The sequence below is a fragment of the Corvus moneduloides genome, chromosome W, assembly GCF_009650955.1.
Source record: "Corvus moneduloides isolate bCorMon1 chromosome W, bCorMon1.pri, whole genome shotgun sequence".
Taxonomy (NCBI): Eukaryota; Metazoa; Chordata; class Aves; order Passeriformes; family Corvidae; genus Corvus; species Corvus moneduloides.
Window position 1 is genome coordinate 8769361 of NC_045510.1, and position 24733 is coordinate 8794093.

The window sequence follows — 24733 nt, forward strand, 5'->3', positions numbered from 1 at the left end:
GGTGGGGCAGTGCTCCCTGCCTCCTCCCTCAAGACTATGTCCTGTTAATGGCCCATCAGTGCCTTATCTCATGACTCATCACTCCACTGTGAGATGCTCCACCCAGAGGGAGAAACCAAGCATCCCATCCTGGATATAGACTGCGATTTTTGAAGACCACAAGCAGCCTTTTCCCACTGGATTTTCCAGAGGACAAGAGCTATATACCTACCACTGGACCTTCTGAGGAAGACCAGATCTTTCAGGAGGACTGCAGCCACCACCTTATCAGACTGCTACTGCTACCCTGACTAACAGGTCGTATCTGACTGTCAGTTTAAATCAGTTTTGTTCTTTTTTTTTTCCTGCCTTGTTTTATGTATATATATTTATATATATATATATATAAGTAAATAACTGTTATTCCTATTTCCCATATCTTTGCCTGAAAGCCCCCGATTTCAAAATTATAATAATTTGGAGGGAAGAGGGGTTGCATCTGCCATTCCAAGGGAGGCTCCTGCCTTCCTTAGCAGACACCTGTCTTTCAAACCAAGACAGTCTTTGTTCTGGTTCACTTTCCAGGCTACTTCTAACAATTTACTTAAGTCCTGAGTCCCTTCTAACTTTTGGGGCTTTCTTCTTATATCATTTGTAGTCTGACCTACAAACTAATAAACTAGGTGTGTTTTCCCCTCGGTTGAATGAGGATCTAGATTTGTGTATTTGATAGCAGCTTCTCTTAACCTATTCAAAAAATCAGTAGGAGATTCATTAGAATCTTGCTTCACTTTGTGAAGCTTTGCCCAGTTAAGAGCTTTAGGAACACCATGCTTTAACCCATATACTATGAGATCTTGATACCATTTTAATCTTCGCATTTGTGCTGGCACATTTGGGTCCTGCCCTGGATCATCAATTGGAAAAATTTCTGCGACCGTACCTTGTAGCGTCCCGTTATCTATGCTTGATTCCACAGAGTCTGTAATAGCTTTATAAACCATCTGTATCTCAGTGGGATCAAGCAATATGTCCATCATAGCTGCCAAATCACTCCAGTCAGGGTTCTGTGTTAATTGCTCTTTGAACCAAAGTAGCCACTTTGTCTGGATTTCCTTTATATTTTCCCACTTTACTCTTCCATTGTTCTAACTCTATGAGGGAGTATGGAACCTTCACATAGATTGGCCCTTGATTACCAACAGCCTGTCTCAGAGGGGCTTGTAAAACTGTCTCCCTTTTCAATCTGGTCCATTTAGCAATTGGGCTCTGCTCACTTATAGCTTTTCTGGTTATCTTTCTCCTCTTTCGCCTGCTTAAAGCAGCTATCTCATCTTCCCCTTCAGAGGAGCTACTTGAGTGAGAACTCTCTGATTCCTTGGAATCAGCTGTGTCAGGTCTGCCCCAGACAGTTCTGGTACCTGGTGTCATTGACAGGGACCTACTTCGTTGCAGGGGTTGGACAGTGTCCCTGGGCCGGCTGGCTTTGATGACATCATCTTCTGAGCCAGCCACTCAGAACACTCGACATTGTCATGGAGACTCGGAGGCCTGGGATAGGGAGGAACGCCACCCCCCGTGGGAGGTTCCCTCCCTGCCCTGGTGGAAAGCCCTGCCTCCTGGTGATGCCTTGAGAGACCTCCTAGAAACAGAGACTAGACAGGAGTAAGGGAATAAAGGAGGTATTTATTTGAAAGGCCTTCAAAGGTACACCCTGGGGAGCCAGAGACTACTGCCAAGATGGACCCCAAGATGGACGACAGGTCATGAGTTCTTCACACTTTTATGAGTTTGCTTCATTTGCATATCAGGGTTAATTCTCCAATTAAAGCTTCAGTTAATGATGTAATTCCTCTCCACTTGCCCCCCTTTAGTGACCTTTTGGTTTATACTTTTTGGGCCTAGGACGGTCTGGGTGTCCTTGAAGAGCAGGCCTGGAGAGGCTTTGTTATGTCTACCTAGCACAAGAGAGCAGAAATTAACAGGCTACAAGAAACTTCAGAGTTACACACTGGGCAGTACAGGATTTGAAAAATATAAAAGTTAAAACCTAAGGCATCACCAGCTCCACCTCTAAGGGCGGTTCTGTGGGCTGTACACACTGGCTGTCTCCTCCCCTCGGTTCCTCCCACCCAGGAGCGACTGGAGGAAAGGGGGAGAAGAGAGACAAGGGCGGCATCCAACCGGGAACTGAGGAGGATGCATGCACTAACCAGGACTGCCATGGCCAGGGCCACCCTCCCCCCCCATCGGCGGCAGTGAAACTGCCGCCGGGGTCCCGGGCAGTGGAGGGGCCAGGGCTGGGGCCGCCGGCGGCAGCGGAGGAGGGGGTGGGGCTTCCTCCACCTCCTCCTTTTTCACTGGCAGGGAGCCATCTAAAGCTGCCTCCCCTCCCCCAGCTGCCCTCGTCCCTGTGACCGCTGGGACCCTGGACAGCTGAGAAGGAGGCCGGAAGGGCGGAAAAGGAAGAAAAGGAGGAGGGGGAGGCGGAGGCAGAGTAGGGTGCACTGGGGCTGCGGAGGGCCCCAGCCTCAAGGCAGGAGCTATCAAATCCATTTTTACTTCCTCCCTACCTCCCTCCAGCAGGTACAATGTGGACTTCCTATCCTTTTTCTCTTTTATCTTTAAAAGCAGTATGTGTTCTCTTTTAGATCTTTGTAACTTGGATACAACCAAGAAGAGCTTCACATAATCTAGTTCTAAGAAACAGTGATCTTCTTGGAGATATGATATTAAACTCTATAATAATTTTTTATCTAGGCTGCCAAATTCCGGCCAAGACTGAACATTGTCTAATTCATAAGGTGGCCATATTAATTTAGAAAACCGAAATAATTCCAGTTTTGTAAGGGCTTTATCATTGCCAGTCAATTTTTGCCAGTTTTCTAATACTAAACTCAAAGGCGAGTTCTGTGGTATTTCATTCCCCATACGAGAAATATTACAGCCCATGGTTTTATGCTTATAAACAGAGAAGTTCACAGAAATAAAGCAAAGCAATCTAAATACACACTAATAAGCCAAGAAAGAAAACTAGAAGAGGTAAGGATCAAACTCACAACCCCTAGGGTTTCAAATTGTGGCTGGAAGCAGGTTCCAAGCCTCCAAGCTGCTGTGCCACCTGGCTGTATGCCAAAGGGTGTTGGCTTACATAAGCTAGCAACAAACTAACAGAGAAAATCAAACTAATTTCCCTGGAATTCTCACGAGTTCCCTGACAAGCTCTTACGAGCTGACAAGCTAACAAAAGGGGGAAACACCAAATGAAACCCTCCTTGGACTCTCCCGAGTCCCTAAACAAACTGTAAGAGATCGCTTAACACCCAACACAGGTGCTAACAGAATACCACCTTTATTCACTTACGTGCCTCTGTGCTGAATCTGTAGAGTTTTCTGGGCTCTTGAGGGCTCCTCTTCCTCCTGGACTGTAGTAACTACCCCCCTCCCCCCCCCGGGTGCCAGCAGGTGGGGGGGGAGAAGCTGAGCTGGATCTTTCTGAGTCCCAGAGGATTTTCAGAAGCCTCGTTGTCCCATCTGGGGTGCCAAAGAACTGATGCCTGAAGACGCCACCTAAAAACAGAGACTGGACAAGAATAAGGGAATAAAGATAGGTATTTATTTGAAAGGCCTTCAAAGGTACACCTTGGGGAGCCAGAGGCTATTGCCAAGATGGACCCCAAGATGGACGACAGGTCACAAGTTCTTCACACTTTTATAAGTTTGGTTCATTTGCACATCAGGGTTAATTCTCCAATTAAAGCTTCAGTTAATGATGTAGTTTCCACAAGCTTGGCCCCCCTTTAGAGGCTTTGGTTTACACATTTTGGGCCTAGGACTGTCAGCGATTGAGAGACGGGACGCAGCTTGATGCAAGCAAAAGCCGTTTATTGTTTCTACAGCATGGCTTATATACTCTTTCTACTACCTTAGTAAAAAACTGCAACATTCATGTTTCCTAGCAACATTGATTAACTGCCATTTTGCATGATTTCTCTTAAACAAGACACAATGTAATACATAACATTCCTTCTACTTTCTTCAAGTTCTTGTTTGCTGTTCCCAGGGCTTGTGGCCCACTAAGGTTAAAATGTCCACATCGCTTATCAACTCTGCAGAACTTTCTGCTTGACTTCCCAACTGTCTCTCCATATCTCCTCCTTTCTGTTCTATTATTAAAATCCTTTTCATAGACTTGTCTAACAATTTTTGAACACATTACAAAATACACGGCAAGCAAATCATTAATAGCAACAACATACCAAAAACATAGATTCCTTTTTTAAACAAGCTTTTAAGCCAGCCAGCAAGTCCCCACCCTCCAAACAGTTGCTCAAACCAGTCTCCATTGATAACAACTTTCAATTTAGTGACACTGCTTTGGAGGGCTTGATGGTCTAAAAAAGCAAAGCCAGGGATGAAGCGCCAAAGCGAGGGTAGTCAGGATCCGATGTAGGAGAGATGTTCACGGATTCTCAGAATGGTCTCACACTCTTTGCTGGGATCCACCTCGGACCGTTCTCTGTGGAGACACAAGCATAACCTCTTCCCCATGTGACAAGGGGGTATGGTCCCACAACCTTACCTGATTCTGGATCTTTAATAAGCACTGGGGCCTTGCTTGACTTCTAGTTGAGAATTATTGCTAAAGTGCCTTACAATTGGAGGGTTAGGATCCATTAATGAGTAATTTAAAAAATTAAAAATGTTGCTGCCGGTTCTAAGCTTCCCCTCCCCCTCCAAAAGACACGTGCTCCTGCCCATGTGCTCCGAGCTCCTTTGTTCTAAGCGCGGGCAAAACCAAATGTAACTCAGACTCTTTAGCAGTGTCTGATTGGCCGGTCACCCCGGGTCCACCCCCAGTCCTCCCCTTTCCCCTTCTCCTAATAAAAGATGGTCGAGGGGAGGCTCTGCCCTCTCTCTCAGCTCAGCTACTTTCCTGTGAACATCTCTGGTTGTCTGTCTCATTTGAAAGCTTCTAACTGCAGGGAATTGAGCAGGCAGGGAGCTATATTTCTCCCTCTTTGCTTCTGCTGATGGTATTTGCTCTGCAGCTGATTCAGGTACCGATTTTAAAGCTACTAAAGTGCTACCTTTCAAGGCTGCTCGAGGCTTTCTAAGGCATTGAAATACAAGCGCTAGCCGGTATAAAGCTGAAAAGATACCTTCCACATTTGGCGCCCAACGTGCTATCTCTCCAGTTCTGAAAGACTTTCAGGGTGTCCCGGCAGCTGTGTGTCTGCTGGAGTTATCTCTGCACGTCCTGCTGTGCCAGCTCTGTGTAGCGAGCTGTTACTTTTTGTGTAACAGTGAGCCCAGAGCCTCAGCCTGTACCCTCCCCCACACCACGTGGCGAGGGAACGGCTGGAAAGCAGAAGACCCTTCTCGCATGTTTTTTCTCCGGACCTGCTTTCCTGTGATAAATCCAGAATTCTGGTGAGTATTTCCCTGCTGGTTTAGGGGCTCCTGTCTTAAGCTGGTGCCGGTGTAAACTTTCTCTTTTTTTTCCTCCTTTTTGGCGAGTAAGGGGTTGAGGTTTGGTGGTGCATTCATAATGGGATCTGAAGTTTCTGCACACCATAGAGAAATATACCACCAAGTTCAAAGCTACCTTTCTTTAACTGGGCATAAATACCCTAAAAATCTAGTTCAATCTTTTGTACAATGGCTTTTTCAGTACTTTCCTAATCTGACCTCCGAGGACATAAGATCTGCTGAATTTTGGGATAAGGTGGGGAGAAAACTCTCCTCTCTTAGGCGTGCAGGAGACGAAACAGTTTCAAAATTCTTTCCTCTCCTGTTACTAAGTTATACTTTGCCGGACAAAAAGCAGTACATGAAAAGCCACTGCAAAACCCCCCTGTTAATTCCCTTATACCCTCTTCCAACCCCTGTGTCCCGGACCCCTCTTCCCCTACGCTGGAAAACACAGCTAGAGCAGACTGCTTCTCAGCACAGGAGAGCTATCGTCCTCCTGGCTCACCCGTGTTTCCTCAGCACCCTGCCTTGGATGGGAATCCGGATCCTGTCCCAGGACCTTCCCAACCCCTTTTCTCCACTCCCTTTTCCCCAGTTTCTAGCCCTCATGTTTCAAGCGCGCGAAAAAACCCCTTCTCCCCTGATCTCTTTGTTCCCAGGGACAGCCATTGCCATGTGCACGCAGCCTGGGAAAAAACCCCTCCCCCCAACCGCTTTTCTCCCAGTTTGTTTGTCTCCAGTAATGGCGGACGCAATGTTCCTTCCTCTCCAAACTACACCTCCCACAATCCCTTTCTCCCCCACCCCACAAATCCCTTCTTGTCCCCATCCCCTCCCACTCCTGTGTTACAACCTGACCCCGACCCTAACCCCGCCCCCACAGCGTCGTGTTTCACCCCTCCCTCTGTTCCCGCCCATGGCTCAAGTACCGCCCCTGCCTTCCACAACCCCGCCCCCAACCCCTCCCCTCCTCTGGCCATGTCCCCGCCTCCACTCCCCGCCCCTGTCCCTCCACTCCCCGCCCCTGCTTCCCATTGTCCCGCCCCAGGTTCCCACAATCCTGTGACTGCCCCGCTGAATCCGGGAACCCATTGCTACCAGGAAGTAACTCCAACTGCTTCTACTACACTCTCTCGTACTAGCAATGGAGCGAACCCTGACTGGAAACCCTTTCCTTATTATAATATTAAGGATTTGTGCAAGGCAATTAAGGAGTTTGGAATGCAGAGTAATTATTTCAAGAGCCTTTTAAGTGCTACTTTTGCAAGTCACTTACTTGTACCTCATGATTTACTTACATTGATGCAAACCCTTCTCACACCTGGTGATTTTATGATGTGGAAAAAGCAATGGAAAATAATTTTATCTGATTTATTAAAAATTTTGTGGCAAACTCCAGATAATTACCTGGACTTAGAGAATAATTATATCACTTTAGACCTTTTATCTGGTGACAATAATATGGCAAATCCTCAAAAACAAGCAATGCTTATCCCTCGTCCAGTTCTTACTGAAATCACACGTGCTGCTGAAAAGGCCTTAACATTACTACCATCTCAAACTCCTAACTCTCATTATACCACCCTCAAGCAATTGCCAAATGAAAATATTATTCACTTTTATAACCATTAGTATGAAGCTGTCTCTTCCCAGGTCCGTAATCCTGACCTCCAACAAGCGCTCCTACTCGAACTTCTCCAAGTTAATACGAATGATACTTGCAAACAAGTCATTCTCACTCTCCCTCTACATCCTCCTCCTACCGTTGAATCCATCCTCGAAGTCTGTACAAAGAAGGTGCAACTGAACACAGCTGCTCCCTTTTTGAAAAAAGTGGGGATGGCTGGGGAGACTGTAGACAATGTTATGGGTACAGGAGAAACTCAATCGCGTAGTAACTTTGTATGCTATCATTGTCAGGAAAAGGGACATGTAGCTCGCAATTGCAGAGCAATTATAACTGCTGATAAAAACTCTTCAAAGACTGTTTCCCCAGGTCAACAGCAGGGAAACTAGCGACTCAATGCGTCCTAACAGCTCCGCATTCAGACAAAAATAGGGCTGCAGACAAAGCAACTTGGACTTCTGGACTCAGGTTTAAGGTAACCTGTGATAACGCACACCATTTCAACAACAACAAACAGACTGTAATACCCATCTCATTCCAGAACGTGGACCACATGCCAGAATTTACATACCTTTTTGTTATTGGGGACACTCGGGAAACACCTGCTGGGATAGAGGTTACACCTACACTTATGAAAGTGGATCAGAACGGGTGTTCTAACCTAATTGTACAATGTATATATCCACCGTACTTTATGCCAAAGGGTCAAGTCATTGCACAGGCCATTCCACTGCCCAAATACCTGCCCACAGATGGTCATATCCCAGCCATCTGTTGGACTGAAGTTTTGGGAAACGACAAACCTGTAATAGAATGTAAGCTCCGTTACAAATCACATAAAATCAGTATAATGGGAATGATCTACACAAGTGCTGATGTGTCTGTCATTCCATTTGATAAGTGGCCTGTGCAATGGGAATTGCAATCTCAGGGCATCATACAAGGGATTGGAGGTACCCAAATTGCAAAGCAATCCAAACACACCATCCAAATTGAAGGTCCTGAAGGACAAATAGCGACACTTCGTCCATATGTCCTAGACACCAAATTCACCCTGTGGGGAAGGGATGCCATGTCTCAGTGGGGAACAAAAATTGATATCACCCCTAGACATCAAAATTTTCCCTTGCAGGCCGCTGGAGCAGAGTGCCATCCACAGAAATTAACTTGGAAAACAGATGGACCAGTGTGGGTTAACCAGTGGTCGTTAAAAAAAGAAAACTTAGAGGCACTCAAAACATTAGTAGCTGAACAATTGGCTAAAGGAAATATAGTTCCAACTAACAGCCCATGGAACACACCTGTGTTTGTAATACAAAAACCAGGAAAGAACAAATATAGGCTACTCCAAGATCTTAGGGAAATTAATAAGGTTATTGAAGACATGGGACCCCTTCAACCAGGTATGCCATCACCTTCAATGCTCCCACAACACTGGCATTTAGCTGTTCTTGACATTAAAGATTGTTTCTTTCATATTCCACTCCACCCTGCAGATGCCCCTCGATTTGCATTTTCTGTACCATCTCTTAATCGTGAAACTCCCATGGAACGTTACCATTGGCTTGTGCTTCCCCAAGGTATGAAAAGTTCCCCAACTCTCTGCCAAGAGTATGTTGCTAAAATTCTATCTCCCATCCGTGCCAAAGCAGAGAAAGCCATCATCCTGCATTACATGGATGATGTGCTGGTGTGTGCTCCCAATAATCAGTATCTCGAGCAGACACTTAACATGGTGATTGAGGCCCTAGAGGCCAAGGGCTTTGAATTACAACCTGAAAAAATGCAGAGAACAAGCCCTTGGAAATACCTCGGACTCAAAATCACAGAAACCTCTATCACCCCAACACCCGTCACCATTAATAATAACCCAAAAACACTAGAGGAAGTGCAACAGATCTGTGGGACACTGAAGCATTTAAGGTCCTGGTTAGGACTCACCACAGAGGCTGTAGCTCCTATTGCAAACCTATTAAAAGGGGAAGGCAGTCAAGCATTCCCTGGATCCCTGACAGAAGAGGCAAGGCAGTCTCTCAAAAAGATACAAGAGCTCATTTCCACCAGACAAGCACACAGGTATCAGCCCTCCCTACCCTTTAAGCTTGTCATTCTAGGGAAGGTACCACGCTTTCATGGCCTCATATTTCAGTGGGACAAAGAGCAGAAGGAGCCCCTCATCATAATTGAATGGGTATTCCTTCCACTCCAACCTCCTAAAACCATCACACAGCCACAAGAACTAATGGCAAAAATTATCATGAAGGGTAGAGCAAGGCTCCGCACCCTGGCAGGATGTGACTTTGCATGCATCTACTTACCTGTAACAACTGACGCATTAGATCACCTACTCCAAAATAACATAAATTTACAATTTGCATTAGATAGTTAGGCCAAATCTCCAATCATTACCCAAAAGATAACACGTTTAATCTGCCATTCTCTTTCATCCCTCGAGAGATTCAAAGTAGAAAACCCCTCGATGCGATAACCATTTTTACCGATGCTTCAGGGAAAAGTAAAAATACAATGTCTTCTGTAATTGCTCGGCTGAGGTGGCATTCCCCATTCCCCCTTTCTGTTGTAGCAAAAGATGCTTAAGTGAAGCATGGGCCCTTTCAATTATAGATTGGCCCCTTGGAGCAAAGGGAATCCCCATGACATGCGTTACTCCCCATAGGGCAAGGAAATTTGCAACACTCCGGGAAGTATATGCTGAGCCATTGTCAGTTTTGACTTGCAAGGGAATGCCTAGTACTGCAAAAGCACTCGCAAAATGGCGGCGAACGTCTTTTGCCGCTTCTCCTGTATGACAGGATGCAAATAAAGTGCCTGAAAAGGTGTTTATGGAGGAGTGGATGTATTTGAGGCGACCAAATTCTGAAAAATGAGTGACGTTCATTGGCCATAATTGAAGGCTTTGGAGTCCTCTAGGGTTAACACCTCCTGCAACAGAGGGAAAGGAGTGCCTCTGGCAGTCAGGGCATACAGCAACAATGCTGGAGGCTTGGCAATTAGTCAAATCAAAAGCTTGTGCCAGCACGGCAGCATTCTGATGAAAAAAAGAATGGCTAAGGTTTGCTTGGGCAAATCGGTCAGGCAATACTTGAACAGGTAAAGTAAGTAAGTCTGCCTGGCAATTTCCTTCTGCGATAAAACCGTGCAAAGTAGTGTGAGAACGAACATACATTACAAAGTAAGGCTGTTGCCTAGAATCTAAAAGGAAAACAAGTTGTTGTAACCATTGAAACAATTCTGCATTAGACACTTCCTTCAGTACCGCAGCTTCAGCCCTCTCAACTATCCCTGCAACATAAGCAGAATCTGTAATTAAATTAAAAGGGATAGGCCATCGCTGAAAGGCTCGCACAACAGCTGCCAATTCAACAGTTTGAGGAGAACCTGAAACAGTGGCAACATCTGAATCCCACCAGTCGGATTCTGTGTCCCACCAAAGTATCACTGATTTATGCATGCAGCCAGATCCGTCTGTAAAGACAGTTAAAGCACGCAAGAGAATTTCGCTTCTTTTGGGTCACATTAGGAGATTAAAACTGGCTGCCACTAGCTTGTGCTTTGGGGGATGTGTAGAAAGTTGTCCAGAAAAATCAGCCAGGGCCATTTGAAACATTTTGGAGTGCTGCAACAACCACTGCAAATAAACAGAAATAATAGGTAAACAGATCAAACAAAAATCCACAGCTGCAAGTGTGGTTAATCTTTGTCAGGCTTTTACAATGAGCAAAGCTGTAGGAACCCAGAGTGCCGAGAATATTTCTCTGCCTGTTTTTAAGGGTTTTTACCCCCCTGAACAACACTGTTTTAACCTCCAACCTTGGAAAAAACTGCCTACAATCAGACAAGAACTAGGAAATACAATGGTGTGAATTAGGTGATAGACTACTATGTAAGATTGTCACAGGGTGAAAAATTTAGAGGTTTTAGGCTTCTCTTTATAGTATATAGATAAGAGTAAAAAATACCATAATGGAGGATTGTTGTTGTTCTCTAAACCACCTCCTCCTCCTCCTCCTCCTCCTCCTCCTCCTCCTCCTCCTTCTTCTTCTTCTTCTTCTTCTCCTTCTCCTTCTCCTTCTCCTTCTCCTTCTCCTTCTCCTTCTCCTTCTCCTTCTCCTTCTCCTTCTCCTTCTTCTTCTTCTTCTTCTTCTTCTTCTTCTTCTTCTTCTTCATATTCTGCAGTAAAAGTAATTTGGGATGATTGGACAAAGAATTCGGCAGTTCCTGGCTGTGTTACTGAATAATTGGTAGAAAAGTAAAAATAATGTACGTTTCTAGTAACCATTGGTTTAATTATCTTTAAAAGGCTGTGTAAATCTTGATAATGGGACTTCTCTCCTGCTTTCTGTGCTCTGTGTTGAACCTGGGTCACGCTGGTGGCTCTGTTTCTCTGATAAGACTTAATAAACAACTATCTGGCAGCATTGAAACTCAAGGAAAAGTCTGGGTTTATTCTTTTGAAACTCCTTGCAAGGACTTTAAAATATTCTCTCCCATCAGGAGGGATTTGATTTACGGCACGGATCAGTGGCACAAAGCAATCATTTCATGTTGAGTGCTTATGGTCTTAGACATATGGTGTGACAAAAAATCCATTCTATAATCAGCAAAGGGTCTGGCGCATTAGTATCCCACTGATAAATCAAAGCATGGGGTTGCTTAGCTGGGTTAAGAATTATTAAGCAAAAAGGTAACTCAAGGGCCCATCGGGCCATTTGGCAGTTTGAAATAGCATCAGCTACTTGTTGCAGTGCTTGGGAAGCCTCGGATATAAGTTGCCAAAGTGACAAAAGATTTGTTCCCCTTTTAGCAAAGCAAACAAAGAGCTCAAATCCACATTGGAAATTCCTAACAAAGGACGAACCCAATTAATGGTTCCCAAAAGTTTTTGGGCATCATGTAAGGTGCGAATATCTGATTGAATTTGTAAAGGTTGAGGGGCAATAGTCTGGGTCCTGATATGCCAGCCAAGGTATTTCCAAAGGGGTTGGGGCTGGATTTTTTTGGGAGCAAGACAAAGTCCCACTTGAATTACAGCATCAATGACAAGGGCTAGGGCTTCCTCCATAACCTCTTGTTTCTCTGCTGCTATGAGAATGTCATCCATGTAATGATACAGGAGAACATCAGGCATTTTCTGGCAGATGGGACTGAGGACCCTTGCAACAAACCACTGACAAATAGTAGGGCTAGTCTTCATTCCCTGTGGTAGGACAACCCAATGATATCTTTGCAAGGGTTCTTGCATGTTAGTGCTTGGGACAGAAAAAGCAAATTTAGGAGCATCATCAGGATGCAAAGGAATGGTAAAAAAGCAATCCTTTAAATCAATGACTGTCAAATGCCAGTCTCGAGGGATCATGGTAGGAGATGGGAGACCAGGTTGAAGTGCTCCCATGTCCTCCATAACAGCATTAATTTTGTGGAGGTCATGGAGCAAGCACCACTTGCCAGTTTGTTTTTGAATAACAAACACAGGTGAATTCCAAGGACTGGTGGAAGGGACAATGTGCCCCTTTTGAAGCTGTTCTTGTACAAGGTCAGTAAGTGTGTGCAATTTGGTTTGTGACAGGGACCATTGATCCACCCAAATAGGATTCTCGGTTTTCCAGGTTAATTTCAGGGTGTCGCACACCACAATGGTCCCCATCAAAAATCAGACTGAATTTTTAGACCCCATTGGGAAAGTAAATTGCGGCCTCATAGCACCATGGGTATGGGTAGAACAAACTGTTTAATAGAAACTGTGTGGCCCTCTGGTCCCATCACTTGAATTAGAGGTCAAGTTTGATAACTATGACTGCTTTCCCCAATCCCAGTGAGGGCTTGGGGTACTTCTGTGAGGGCCCAAGCAGGAGGCCACTTGGCTTGAGAAATGACAGTCACATCAGCCCTGGTATCTAAAATACTGCTAAGCATCACTTGGTGTCCTCGTAGCGACAGGGTACATTTACACGTAGGGCATCTGTCCGAAAGGGCCTGTACCCATAAAATTTGCGGGGTTCCCATGGAACCAAATCCTCCTGCTCTTTCTTTGTGTTCCTCTACAGGGGGTTGCGATTGGTGTGGGAAAAGAATCAGCTGTGCGATGCAGGTTCCTTTAGGAACTGTACAAGGTGGGAAAGGGGTCCAAGCCATGATTTTGATTTCTCCTACAAAGTCTGAGTCAATAACCCCGGGGAGAACAAAAAGTCCTGAAAGGGTGGCTGAGGATCTCCCTAACAGCAAGGCACTTCTCTGGGGTCCTGGGGGCCCAAAAATTCCTGTAGGGAGTAAATAGAGTCTAACAACGTTACTGTGACTGAGGTAGCCAGGTCCAATCCGGCGCTGCCTGCAGTTGCTGGGCGAAGACTTGATGCAGTCCTCCTTGGGGTGTCTGCGACGGCTGAGGCATTTGTGTCTGCGCATGGAGCAGTCCCGCGCTCCAGGTCTGATTTCCCTGGATCGGGCAACCTTCAAAATCATACTTAGAATGACATTGATTAGCAAAGTGACGGCCTTTATGACAACAGGGACACACGGCAGGGGTTTTAGGTTTAGTCCCACTCAGGGCGAAGCAATCTTTTTTCAAGTGACCAGGTTTGCCACAGCCAAAGCAAACTGCCAGGGCCCCGGAGGGGCCTTTACAGGCTGAAAAAGCAGAGGGCTAGTAATCCTTTTCACCACTCAGTTTCCCACAAAAAGTATTGCGTGGGGGTTAGCAAGAGCTGAGCAAGCGATTTTAAATCATGTGGGGTCATAACATAAGCATTAAACATGGAAGACAGCAAACTCTCGAAGTATGGAGAGTTTAGACCACGCACGGTTACGGTCCAACGGAGCTCTTTAATTCTCGAAAAAGACATCGGCTCCCATTGCGGGTTCTGTTGGTTTTTGCCCTGATAAAGGACAGGTGCCACAATTTTCTCTGCAATGTCCAGTTCCCCTTCTTTCAATGCCTCCCATTTCAAATGAGCCCAATTGTCATGGGGATCAGGGGAATAAAGGTCCGGTTCCCTCTCAGGGTCATCTGGGATCAAAGGGATCTTCTTGCTCCTCCTTGCTGTCATCAGGGCAGTACCCCACGGCGAATGCCCTTACACATCGCAAGGGACCCCCCTTTGGCTTGCCCACAAGAGGGAGGGTCGAGGGCTGTGCAGGAGGAGGTGCATTGCCCTCGGATTGTGTTACAGCGGGGATACTGTAACACGATGCACCAAACCAGGAGGCCGTGGAAAAGAAATATTATATAGACAGATTCTTGGTAGATGTTTCAGAGAGATGTTTATTTCTCCAGCCACATGGCTGGGGCTCTGCCAAGGAACTCTCACAGTCTGGACCGAGGGTCCTTGCCCGCGCAGGGAAACACAAACCAACCAATCGGGAACGAGGCTGACCAGGGGCTCGGGAAACCCCGTGCCTCCCCTCAGGGCCCCTCTCCCAGGACTACATGGCAGGGGGAGGAGACCCCGACAGGATTGTATCAAGCATCCTGGATCCTCTGCAGAAGGAAAGCCAGATGTATTCTCTTTAACCTCGGCATGGGATTTCTCCTGAGCCATCATAGTCTCATAAATCACTCTCCAGGAGGGAAGCATATTTGCAACCTCCTTATCCCCTTTTGTAGCACAATTCCATAACTTGACTCCCACTTCGTCGCACAGTTTTTTAGTGAAAATTGTAGACGGGGTAACCCCGGGCAGCTTGGCTTCTGTCCATTTCAGCATGACTTTTAGGTCATGCAAAGACAGAAGTTTGCCATGCTTATCTAGTAATTTAGTTCAAATACGTCTCTTTCTTGGGCAGACATTCCGTTAACCCATGTTCCCCACAGCTCACCTCCTTATCCTGGAGGGATTCTTTGCTGCCCAGTTCCTGCTTCCTCTCAGCAGCACTTAAATCCTGTGGGGCATGCTGTCAGCCACTCAGATTAGGCGGATCTTCGCTTTCTCACACGGGAGCACCATTTGTCGGCAATTGAGAGACGGGACGCAGCTTGATGCAAGCAAAAGCCGTTTATTGTTTCTACAGCATGGCTTATATACTCTTTCTACTACCTTAGTAAAAAACCGCAACATTCATGTTTCCTAGCAACATTGATTAACTACCGTCTTGCATGATTTCTCTTAAGCAAGACACAATGTAATACATAACGTTCCTTCTACTTTCTTCTTGTTTGCTGTTCCCAGGGCTTGTGGCCCACTAAGGTTAAAATGTCCACATCGCTTACCAACTCTGCAGAACTTTCTGCTCGACTTCCCAACTGTCTCTCCATATAGGACGGTCTGAGTGTCCTTGGAGAGCAGGCCTGGAGAGGCTTTGTTATGTCTATCTAGCATGAGAGAGCAGAAATTAACAGGCTACAAGAAACTTCAGAGTTACACACTAGGCAGTACAGTGATTTGAAAAATATGAAAGTTAAAACCTAAGTCATCAGGGCTTATGGTCAGTTCATCACCTGTTGTTTCTCCTGCTGCTCAGGGAGATGAGTCGTTCCCCTGCTCAACCATGGGGTCTCTCCCACAGGAGATTGTTCTCCATGAACTGCTGCAACATGGGTCACTCTTCCACAGGATGCAGTCCTTCAGGGACAGGCTGCTCCAGCGTGGGATCCCAGGGGGTCACAAGTCCTACCAGGAAACCTGCTCTGGTATGGGTCTCTGTTGCTGTTGTCCGCAGGGATGGCGTGAAGAACGACACAGAATCCAAATCCAGGATAAATTTGGATTATTTAATTAATTACAGACTCATTTATATAGCTTTGTTTGCAATAGTGGTATAACATCATTGGGTGCTTGACCATCCACCTCCCAGAGTGATTGGCTGAACGGTATAACACCCATTTCCAAAATATTTTTGCCAGTGTGGAAAACAAGACACAAACAGCTTGCACCTGCAATATAGTTTACAAAACAGCAAACCATTTTCCCAGCTAGTTTGCATGAGAAAGGAGACTTTCACAGGCGGCTGTAAAAACTGGAAAATTTTCTCTGCCAGCCTTTCTCAGCATCTATAGGTCTCCTCCACGGACTGCAGGTAGATCTCTGCATCCTTGTGGTCTTCCATGGGCTGCAGGGTCTCAGCTGCCTCACCATGGTCTTCACCACGGGCTGCAGAGGAATCCCAGCTCTGGTGCCTTGAGCACCTCCTCCGCCTCCTCCGCTGACCTTGGTATCTGCAAAGTTGTTCTTCTCACATATTCTCACCCTGCTCTGGCCACAATTACAACTGCCCAATACTTTTTTCTTCTTCTTAAATATGTTATCACAGAGGCATTACTACCATTTCTGAGTGGCCCAGCCTTGGCCAGCGGCACGTCCGTCTTTGAAGCTGCCAGGGACTGGCTCTGCTGGGCATGGGGGAAGCTTCTGGCAGCTTCTCATAGAAGCCACCCCTGTATCCCCCCCACTATCAAAGCTTGGCCATGCAAACCAAATACAAAAATTATTATAGCATTGTATAGCATATGTTTCTCTAAATGTACATTTTTAATATTTCAGTTTTCTCTTGATTCTGGATTGACAGCTGGGCCAAGCCTCAAAACAGTAGCAGAAGCTAATATCACTGTAAGCTTGAGGAGTCTTCCACTTCTCACAGTGCTAAAAATTTTTGTGTCCTTGCATCTCTGCATGCTGTTTGTAGAAGTGGCACTGCTACAGGAAGAAAGTGTCTTCTGTTGCTAGTTTACTAAAAGACCAGATAGTTAATCGAAACAGTTCTACGACAGTGTTCTTGCACCAAATGAAGCCACAAGAGGTTATTAAATGCAGAAAAATTAATGAAAGGGTGTATTGAGGACCTTGCACAAAGAAAACTTACACAAAAATGCTTGTCCAAGGAAATGTGGCTTGAGAATGTCATGCTGAGTGAGTCTGCTTCAGCCTAGCCCCCAGCAGAATTTGTGCATGGTCCCAAGGGTTGGATGTGTGCCTGCCCAATGTCATTTGGATGAAAGGAAATGGAGGAATACTTGTGTATGGAGGGGAGGGCATATGGCTGTGATCCCTTCCTGCACATCTTCTGCTGGCAATGTTTCAGTGAGAAATACAGATCATCCCTGCAGTGCACACAGCTGAGCCACCTGGGAAAATGATGCTCAGGAAGCACAAATGGAAGGATCTACTCAGACAAAATACAGGTCAGGGAAATAAAACCTAGCAAATGCTAGAGGAAATGAACCAAGTGAAACAAAGGGAGAAATTTGGTTTTTTGTTGTTTTTTTTTTTTTATTTTATTTAGTGGTGGACTGATTCTTATGCTTTAGGAAAGAAGTGTGGAGGTTAAAAATGTGTATATTATGTACTGTTGCTGGTCATGTGAAAGCAGTGCTGCCCCAGGGGTGCTCACAGGTCTGCAAGTTCCCCCATGTGCTATGCTTTGCCTGAGTTTGTTAGTCTCCTTCTCTGCATGTTATATTTGAGTACACAAATTTACTGTTACCTTCCATGATGTTTCCCTGTAGCCTCTCTTTTTGCTTAATTTTAACTAGATGTGAATGTTTAGGCAGCCTTTGCAATAAAAAATATATTAACAATATACATCTGTTACTAGCACTGTTAGGTGAGATAATTTGGGATACCAGTTAAGGCTTTTCTTCCTTTTTGTCCCTCAGCAGGCCCTAAGAGTCTTAGACTGTATAAAAACATTAACTTTGGAAAATTGTCAAATTGTGACTGAAATGGCTGAAACGGAAGTTTGAAACCATCAGTGGAGGAGAAAACTGGAGTGGATTTGTGAGGTTGGGAAACTTAGGAAAGGAGAGGAGAAGATGCAAGGTGGAGAACAAGAGCAGATGTGTAAAGACCATGCTGTGTTTCACTGCTAAGCAGATGCCTAGCAGCAGCAGCATATGCACAGACTGCTCCAGGGCAATCAGCTTGTGCTTTTGGAGTTGCATGAGGCCCTTGGACTCCTGGGGAGTGGCTCAGGATGGGTGCTGAAGTGTGGTCTCTGGGGGGTGACTCAGGGGTGGCAGACAGATGGGACTGGCTGACACTGGAGGAGTGGATTTGCCTGACTGTGCTACAAGAGGAAGTGCACACTATAGTGTGTGGATGTGAGAATTACCAGACAGCATTTGTCCTGCAGAGCTGCTGGGGAGCTGTGTTGGTGCATGGGCATGTGCCCAGGTGAGCTTGGTGGGACCAAGGGCGGTCTGGTAGAGACACTTGTGGGTGTCTCTGTGGGTGTGTGTGGGCTGCAGGCTACAAGCTACAAACAAGTTAAAATTCTGTGGTTTTCAGAGGGTTCATGGAAGGATTAAGTACAGTTGCAATAAAAATACTTCTTGCTGGGTGTATAAAACTTTACATGTCAATTTTTTTCTTTTGGGGAGATAACAAAACATTATTTAGGTTTCTTGTAGCAATGATAAATGACGACTCACGGATTCCCTTTGGCAATCGCAGAGAGAAATTGTTTATTGCAAAAATACCAGGCCTTTTAATGCTGCATTCAGATGCTAAGCTCTTATCTGTTTACATTCTTGTGAAGAAAAACAAACATGCATTGGCTGCCTGCCACTGCAGGTATTGCTGTTCACCTGTTCTCTTACCCAATCAGCTTTCTGATCACGCAGTGTTCATGTGTACCCCTAACCAATCAACACCCCAAACACAAGGTGTCCACAAGCTGGTTATATAACTTGTTTTCTGGTTATAGAACTTGTTTTTTGTCTTTCATGCCACCTGTACACTTCCCAGAGTACCTTTCATGAATTGTCAGAGAGCAAGAGTGAACAAAGTGAGCAAAGGCCTTCTACTTATTCTATGGGACTTTTCTTGCCTGCTGCAGTTTCCTTTTTTACTGTATCACCTCTGTTTCCCTCTCAAATGAGATGGAATAAGGGGTTGCTTGTTTGTGCTATGGCTCATTAAAGGAGGGTGTTAGAGGAGCAGTCCCATTGGACTCATATTCTTTAGAAACTCCAGTATTTGGTACTCTTAGGGCAAAACACAGGTGTGAAATCAATGTGACATGCACCTTTGTGTCAGTGCATGGCTGCTCTGCTTTTCCAACTGCTTCTCGCTACCATGTGTAGGACATAAAGTATGGCAGATGGCATTTAAAAAATGCAATACACTATGTATTTGAGAAGGAAAATCCTTATTTCTACTGAAAGTTTACTGGTTTTATTGTACTTTATGGGGGCTTTCTGGCTTTGGATATTTCACTGAAGAAGTCATAGCAATGGCACCTTAACTTCAGCTTAACAGTCTGTGTTAATAATTGTTTTTAAAATGATGATTTGTATTAAATTGCAAACAATTTAATTTTAGTTGAATTACCAGCTGATTGAATACCCACAAGAAGTGGATATCAGAATATAGATTCAGGGGACTTCCCTCCTATGTCAGGATGTTTAATTTTATATCAGCTTAGAAGGGAGACAAACAAGACTTTGTGACGTGCACCTCAGGAAACATTCCCACCCAAGGGAGACTCTGAAAAGAGTCCAAGTGGTGTGGCTTTCACATGGTATTTTATTTACTTGCCTGTTGTGGTTTGAAGCTGGCTAGGTGCCAAGCCCCACGAAATCACACCCCACTCAGTTTTTTGTTCATTAAGGTTTTACTTGTACACTGACTGTCCCATTAGAGCCTCTGGCTAGATCTAGCCTCTGGCTAGATCAAATCTGAGCCATTTTACAGTGTGGCCAGGAATCGTTTCCTATTTATCACTTTTTTTTCTGCTTCTATCTGCATTTCTCAGAGCAGGGATTAAAATAACTTTTGGAAAAATTTTTCATCTGTTAATTCATCATTTGTTTCCTTTCTAGGCCGAATTCACCAAGCTATGGTAACATCTCTAAATGAAGATAATGAAAGCGTAACTGTTGAATGGATTGAAAATGGAGATACTAAAGGCAAAGAGGTAAACCTAATTATTTTAGAACTTTTCTCTTTTAAAAATGGGTCATCTACATGAATTATGCTTTGGAATTTGCACTGGAAATTGGGAAAATATAAATCTGTAGTGGTTTGATCAAAAATACTCATTACTGTTTACCTTCTGTGAGATAAGAATTAGGAGAAATGCAAAGCAGGCACCAAACTTGAAAGAATATATAGAAGTTTATTAATAGACCTAAAAGAAGGGAAAAAAAAATAAAATCATACCACACCTTCAGAACATTTCTCCTCCCCCCACCTTTCTCCCTTCTCCCACTGACAATGTAAAAAGACAACCCTTGAGATGTTCAGTCTGTTTACCACTTCCGTAATAACCTTGTCCAGTTAATTTAGGAAGAGGAGTCTCTCTTGCTCATGCTATGGAGACATTATCACAATGAGACAGCTGCCCGGGTTGGTTCTCTGCTCGTATGTGAGAGTCCCCTCCAACGACTTGCAGCTTTCCCCACAACTGCTTTCGAGGGTCCAATCTTGAGCTAATGGGGTACAATTTTAAGGTTGAGCCGTTTAGAAACAAAAGTTCTCTTCACCCATCTCTGGGAGCATTTCCATCTCTGAGAATAGAGGCCCTCCCCTTCCCTGGGAGGAAAAGGGTCCTCATCATCTTCATCTCTAGGACCATCTCTGGGAGTATTCCTAGGAACAGAGGTCTTTTCCTTCCAATTGGAGCAAGAGTCCTCATCGCTTCCATTTCTCCCTGTTCAAATTTCTCTTAAAATCACAGCTGCTTCAGCATTTGCTTGTTTCAGTACAGGTACTTTTGCTCACAAGTTGAATGCTCCACCCCCCATGCTTTCATGAAATTACAACGGGTACTCTAATATATCATAGTCCATCACCACCATAGCTTTACAACAGAATTTCAGCTTTAAGCATCTCGTCTTTCTCCTCCCTCAGGTTTTCAGCTCTTCACAGCACTAAAAGGGTTAATCTCACCCGGGTCTTGCAGCTGGAATTTAGCTTATCGCTGTTGGCCACATGATCTTTGCCAGGCAGCGGGCAGCTTCATCTGAATCTTCATCTTCAGCTGCACTGGAGGGAGGGGGGGAAACCGAGCCACTCCATCTGCACGATGGGGGGGGGGGGGGGGGGGGGGGGGGGGGGCACGGGTGGAACAGGGCCACACGGCTCCAGGATGGCTGTGGCCTGGCCCGGCCCGGCCCGGCCCGAGCAGGTCCTGGCAGGGCCCGCACGGACCCAGCCCAGTTACCAGTCCTCCAGCCAGAAGCAAGAGAGAGAGCTTCCCGGGGTTTGTCCATTCTTAAATGTGGACCACAGAGGCAGTCAAAATTCTAAGTGGCTTAAAAAATTGTCCATATTCAAACTAGCCAGCTGATAGGTTCTGCCAGGTCATAGAGGAGCTGTAAGCACCCCTTTGCAAGAACATCACTTCCAGGACTATGCTTGCTAACCCATGACAAAATCTTAATTTACTTAACTGTTGCCTTTTTCAACCTAGAAATGAAACTTGAGATAGTTTTAGTATAGGAGGTAATATAAAAGTGGATCTTTATTTGGAGGCCTCCAGAGGCAGTTATGGGGAATGTCCACAAAAGCCCACCCCTACAGGGGGTGCATACAGTTTTATAGGTTTAATAAATTAGTGTAATTGACAAAAAAGCACCAATTAGGAGCACAAGTGGTGAGGCAATTCCCCCCCCCTCGGTCAAGCCCCTTCTAAGTCTTCCCCCCCTCAGTACTAGTTGTACTGTTTATCTCGAAGAGTTGTTCTCAATCTTGGTAGCCAGGAAGAAGCAAGATAGCATAGGGGCCTTGTACCCCCCAGGGCTTGGAGCTCTGGAATTTGTTTTGTCAGAAAGAGAAACCTAGGGAAAGGGCATGGAAAAGTACTGGGAAAACTAGCCACTAATACAATAGGCTACAATATATGTGTAAAGAATACAGAGAATATACAAGGGGAAAAAAGGCAAAAACCAAAACAGCATCAGAGGATTCTTTGGTTACAGACTGTTTTGAATGGGAGTTATTAGGCAAATGCTGGTTTCTGTTGTATTAAATTTGACTTCCTGAGCTCTTCGTTAAAGCTTTTATATAGTGCTTTTCATCTTTTGATTTTGAAACATTACAAAGGCTGAACTTGTTACCCCTTTTTGCAAGTAGAAAAATCAAATTTTCAAGAGGGAGAATGACTTGCATTTCAGACAGGAAGACAGTGGGAGCTGGATTAAAAATCGTTTTCTGTTTGTATTATTGAGGGATTGAACTGCTAGTTTGTTTGTTTGTTTTAGGCAATAATTTTCCAGCCCTGCTTTCTTTAAGAAACTGTGTGTCTTGGTTTTGAAAGACAGGTGTCTGCTAAGGAAGGCAGAAGCCTCCCTTGAAGTGGCAGATATAACCCCTTTCCCTCTGAGTTATTATATTTTGAAATCAAGGGCCTTTAGGCAAAGATGTGGGAAATAAGAATAACAGTTCTTTACTATATATATATATATATATATGTATATAACCAGTCAAACAAAACAACAACAACTATGGCAGTAACAGCAAACACAAACCCAGTCCCACCCTTCTCGGCTGTCAGGCTATTTCCCCTCGGGTGCAGTTCCGCTCGCAGCCGGCAGGGGCGCTGGCGGCTCCCTGTGAGCAGGGCAGGTGCAATGGTTCCCCCGCGGCTGCAGGGGGCGCTACGGAGCGAGCTCGGGGAGCACGCGGCACCGGTGCCCCGGGGATCCTGGGCAAGGATGGAACAAAGGCTTCACAAACCCCTGGGCAGCCGATCCCGGACTCTCGGGAACAGCAGGCTGGAACGGCAGGCTGGAGCGGCAGGCTAGAGTGGCAGGCTGGAGCGGCAGGCACAAACACAAATCCCGGGTGGCAGACGAGATGTATTCAAAAGGGGAACCCCCCGGAGGTCCACGCAGGCAGGGAGAGCACGGCTACAGCGCAGCGAAAGCTCGAAGCAGCAGCGGGGCAGGGTGGCCACAGCCTGGCCTTCAGCAGGGCAGAGAAAACGGCTTTTGGGATCCCGGTGTTGTTTCCAGCAGAAAGAAAAACGGCCGAAGAAAAAGGACCCGCAGCTCCTTTCTTTGCAGCTTCTCTCTCCAGACGCTGAGAGCGAACTGACCCCACACCCAGGTGTAAACAAAGGAGTAGCCAGGCCCACCCCACCCCCCTTTTTGTCTTTCTTAAGTACAGCTATTTGTCCCCTAGCAACATGCATATGGGAGAAAATTCCTTTAACAGGAAAAAACTAAAACTAAACTAAAACCCCAACACTGTGTCTGTCTCAGTTATGCTTTGCTGTCCCCTCTTCCTGTAAATTTTGGACCATGTTAGCCAGTTTCAGCTGAGATTTGGAGAAGCAGCTCAGAAATAATTGCATTTCGCCAGTTTTGTCAAAACATGGGAAAAAGGAAAAATAAGGTTGTGAGAATGTCCTGGTGATCTCATCAGCCGAACTCATCCCGCTAGACACAGAATCCATAGAGTAGTGAGGTCTTTGAAAGGCCGAACCAAAGGACACAGAAGTCTATAGAGACCAAAGCTATTTAAGATTTTTAGGAAACTGAGTTTCAATAGATCTGAAGACAGTTATTTTTAAGTTCCTGTCTTTTCCCCCTTACATTTTGCAGCTTTTTGAATGAGGAACACTTACAAGGAAAAAAATAGCACCATAAATTTGATGTGGCTTCAACTCTGCTATTATTTCTTGGGTGGCTGTAGTTCATCTGTTTCTTTTGCACTGTCTGGGAAATTTCAAATAATTGAGATCTCTTTCTTTTTATGTTACAAAATGTCTTTCATATTCTGCAGTAACTGACAAATTACCACAGTAACACTAGCTACTTCTGTTTTAATTTAATCACTTTACAGAATTATGAATACTTATTGGTGTCACATCCCACTCCTAAGAGGAAGGGAGCACCCAAGATTCATAGATGCCCGTGGTTGAAAAGGAACGGCAAAAGCTAGAAGGGTCTGAAAAAGCTTACAAAGTTTTATTATCAAATCATACAATTGGCGTGGAAATTGGTATAAGTTTTGCCCTTATCTTCTAGTAGTAAGAGAAATAAAAGAAGGAATAGAGAGAGAGTGAAAGAGAGATCAGGTAGGAGAGGAAAGGAGATCACCGGTCCTGGTTCCAGTGTCGATCCAGCTGATGGGGTGTTTAAGGTCCTGGAGGCACCATCCAGGCTTTGTGGGGTACCTTTTTGTAGAAAAGTTTTCCTTGCCTTGGGATTGATTAGGTTTCTTGCTCTCCATATCAATGAAGTAGCATGTACAGTCTGCTCTTCTAAGCCTTGCTGGAAATGGGTCAGGGGACTTTGAGGGTCTTTGATGGTCTTGATCCTCCTCTATTGGATTGACCTTCTGTCCACAGTTCATGCCCATTTCTTGACCCCACTTCTGTGCTTGCACTGTCCTTTATGGTGTGAAGTCACCGTGGACCAGAACAGGGAAGTGGGCCCCAGAAAGGTGCTGCCCTACCTTTGTATGGCCTTCCTCTCCAGCCACATCCTGTTCTAACTTGCCCACTTGCACTGCTATCAGTGTTTGAGACATAGCAGTGCATTAACTCCTTGTTGTCCAGGCTTCTACAATTGGTTACTTTTAATTAATCTCTTTTCTGAAGGATGTGTTTTCAACTTACATGAAGACCAAAGCTTACACTGTTTTTAGTGAAAATAAAATAAGATCATTCAGGTTATAGAATTTAAAAATTGTGGGGTAAAAGCACTAAATATATTTATTGTTTATTGGGCCGGTTTGGACAAATTTGGAGGAA

At 45.2% G+C, this 24733-nt stretch overlaps 1 protein-coding gene across 3 annotated transcripts in view; it reads left to right on the forward strand.

Moving 5' to 3' along the window:
* The window catches only part of LOC116437378 (kinesin-like protein KIF2A), a 193649-nt gene that overhangs the window by 101536 nt on the left and 67380 nt on the right, over positions 1-24733 (forward strand). For all 3 annotated transcript variants that reach the window (XM_032095045.1, XM_032095044.1, XM_032095047.1), the window contains exon 2: positions 19854-19948. In XM_032095045.1, coding sequence (XP_031950936.1) covers positions 19854-19948 — 95 coding nt within the window. The remainder of the gene's footprint in view (positions 1-19853; positions 19949-24733) is intronic.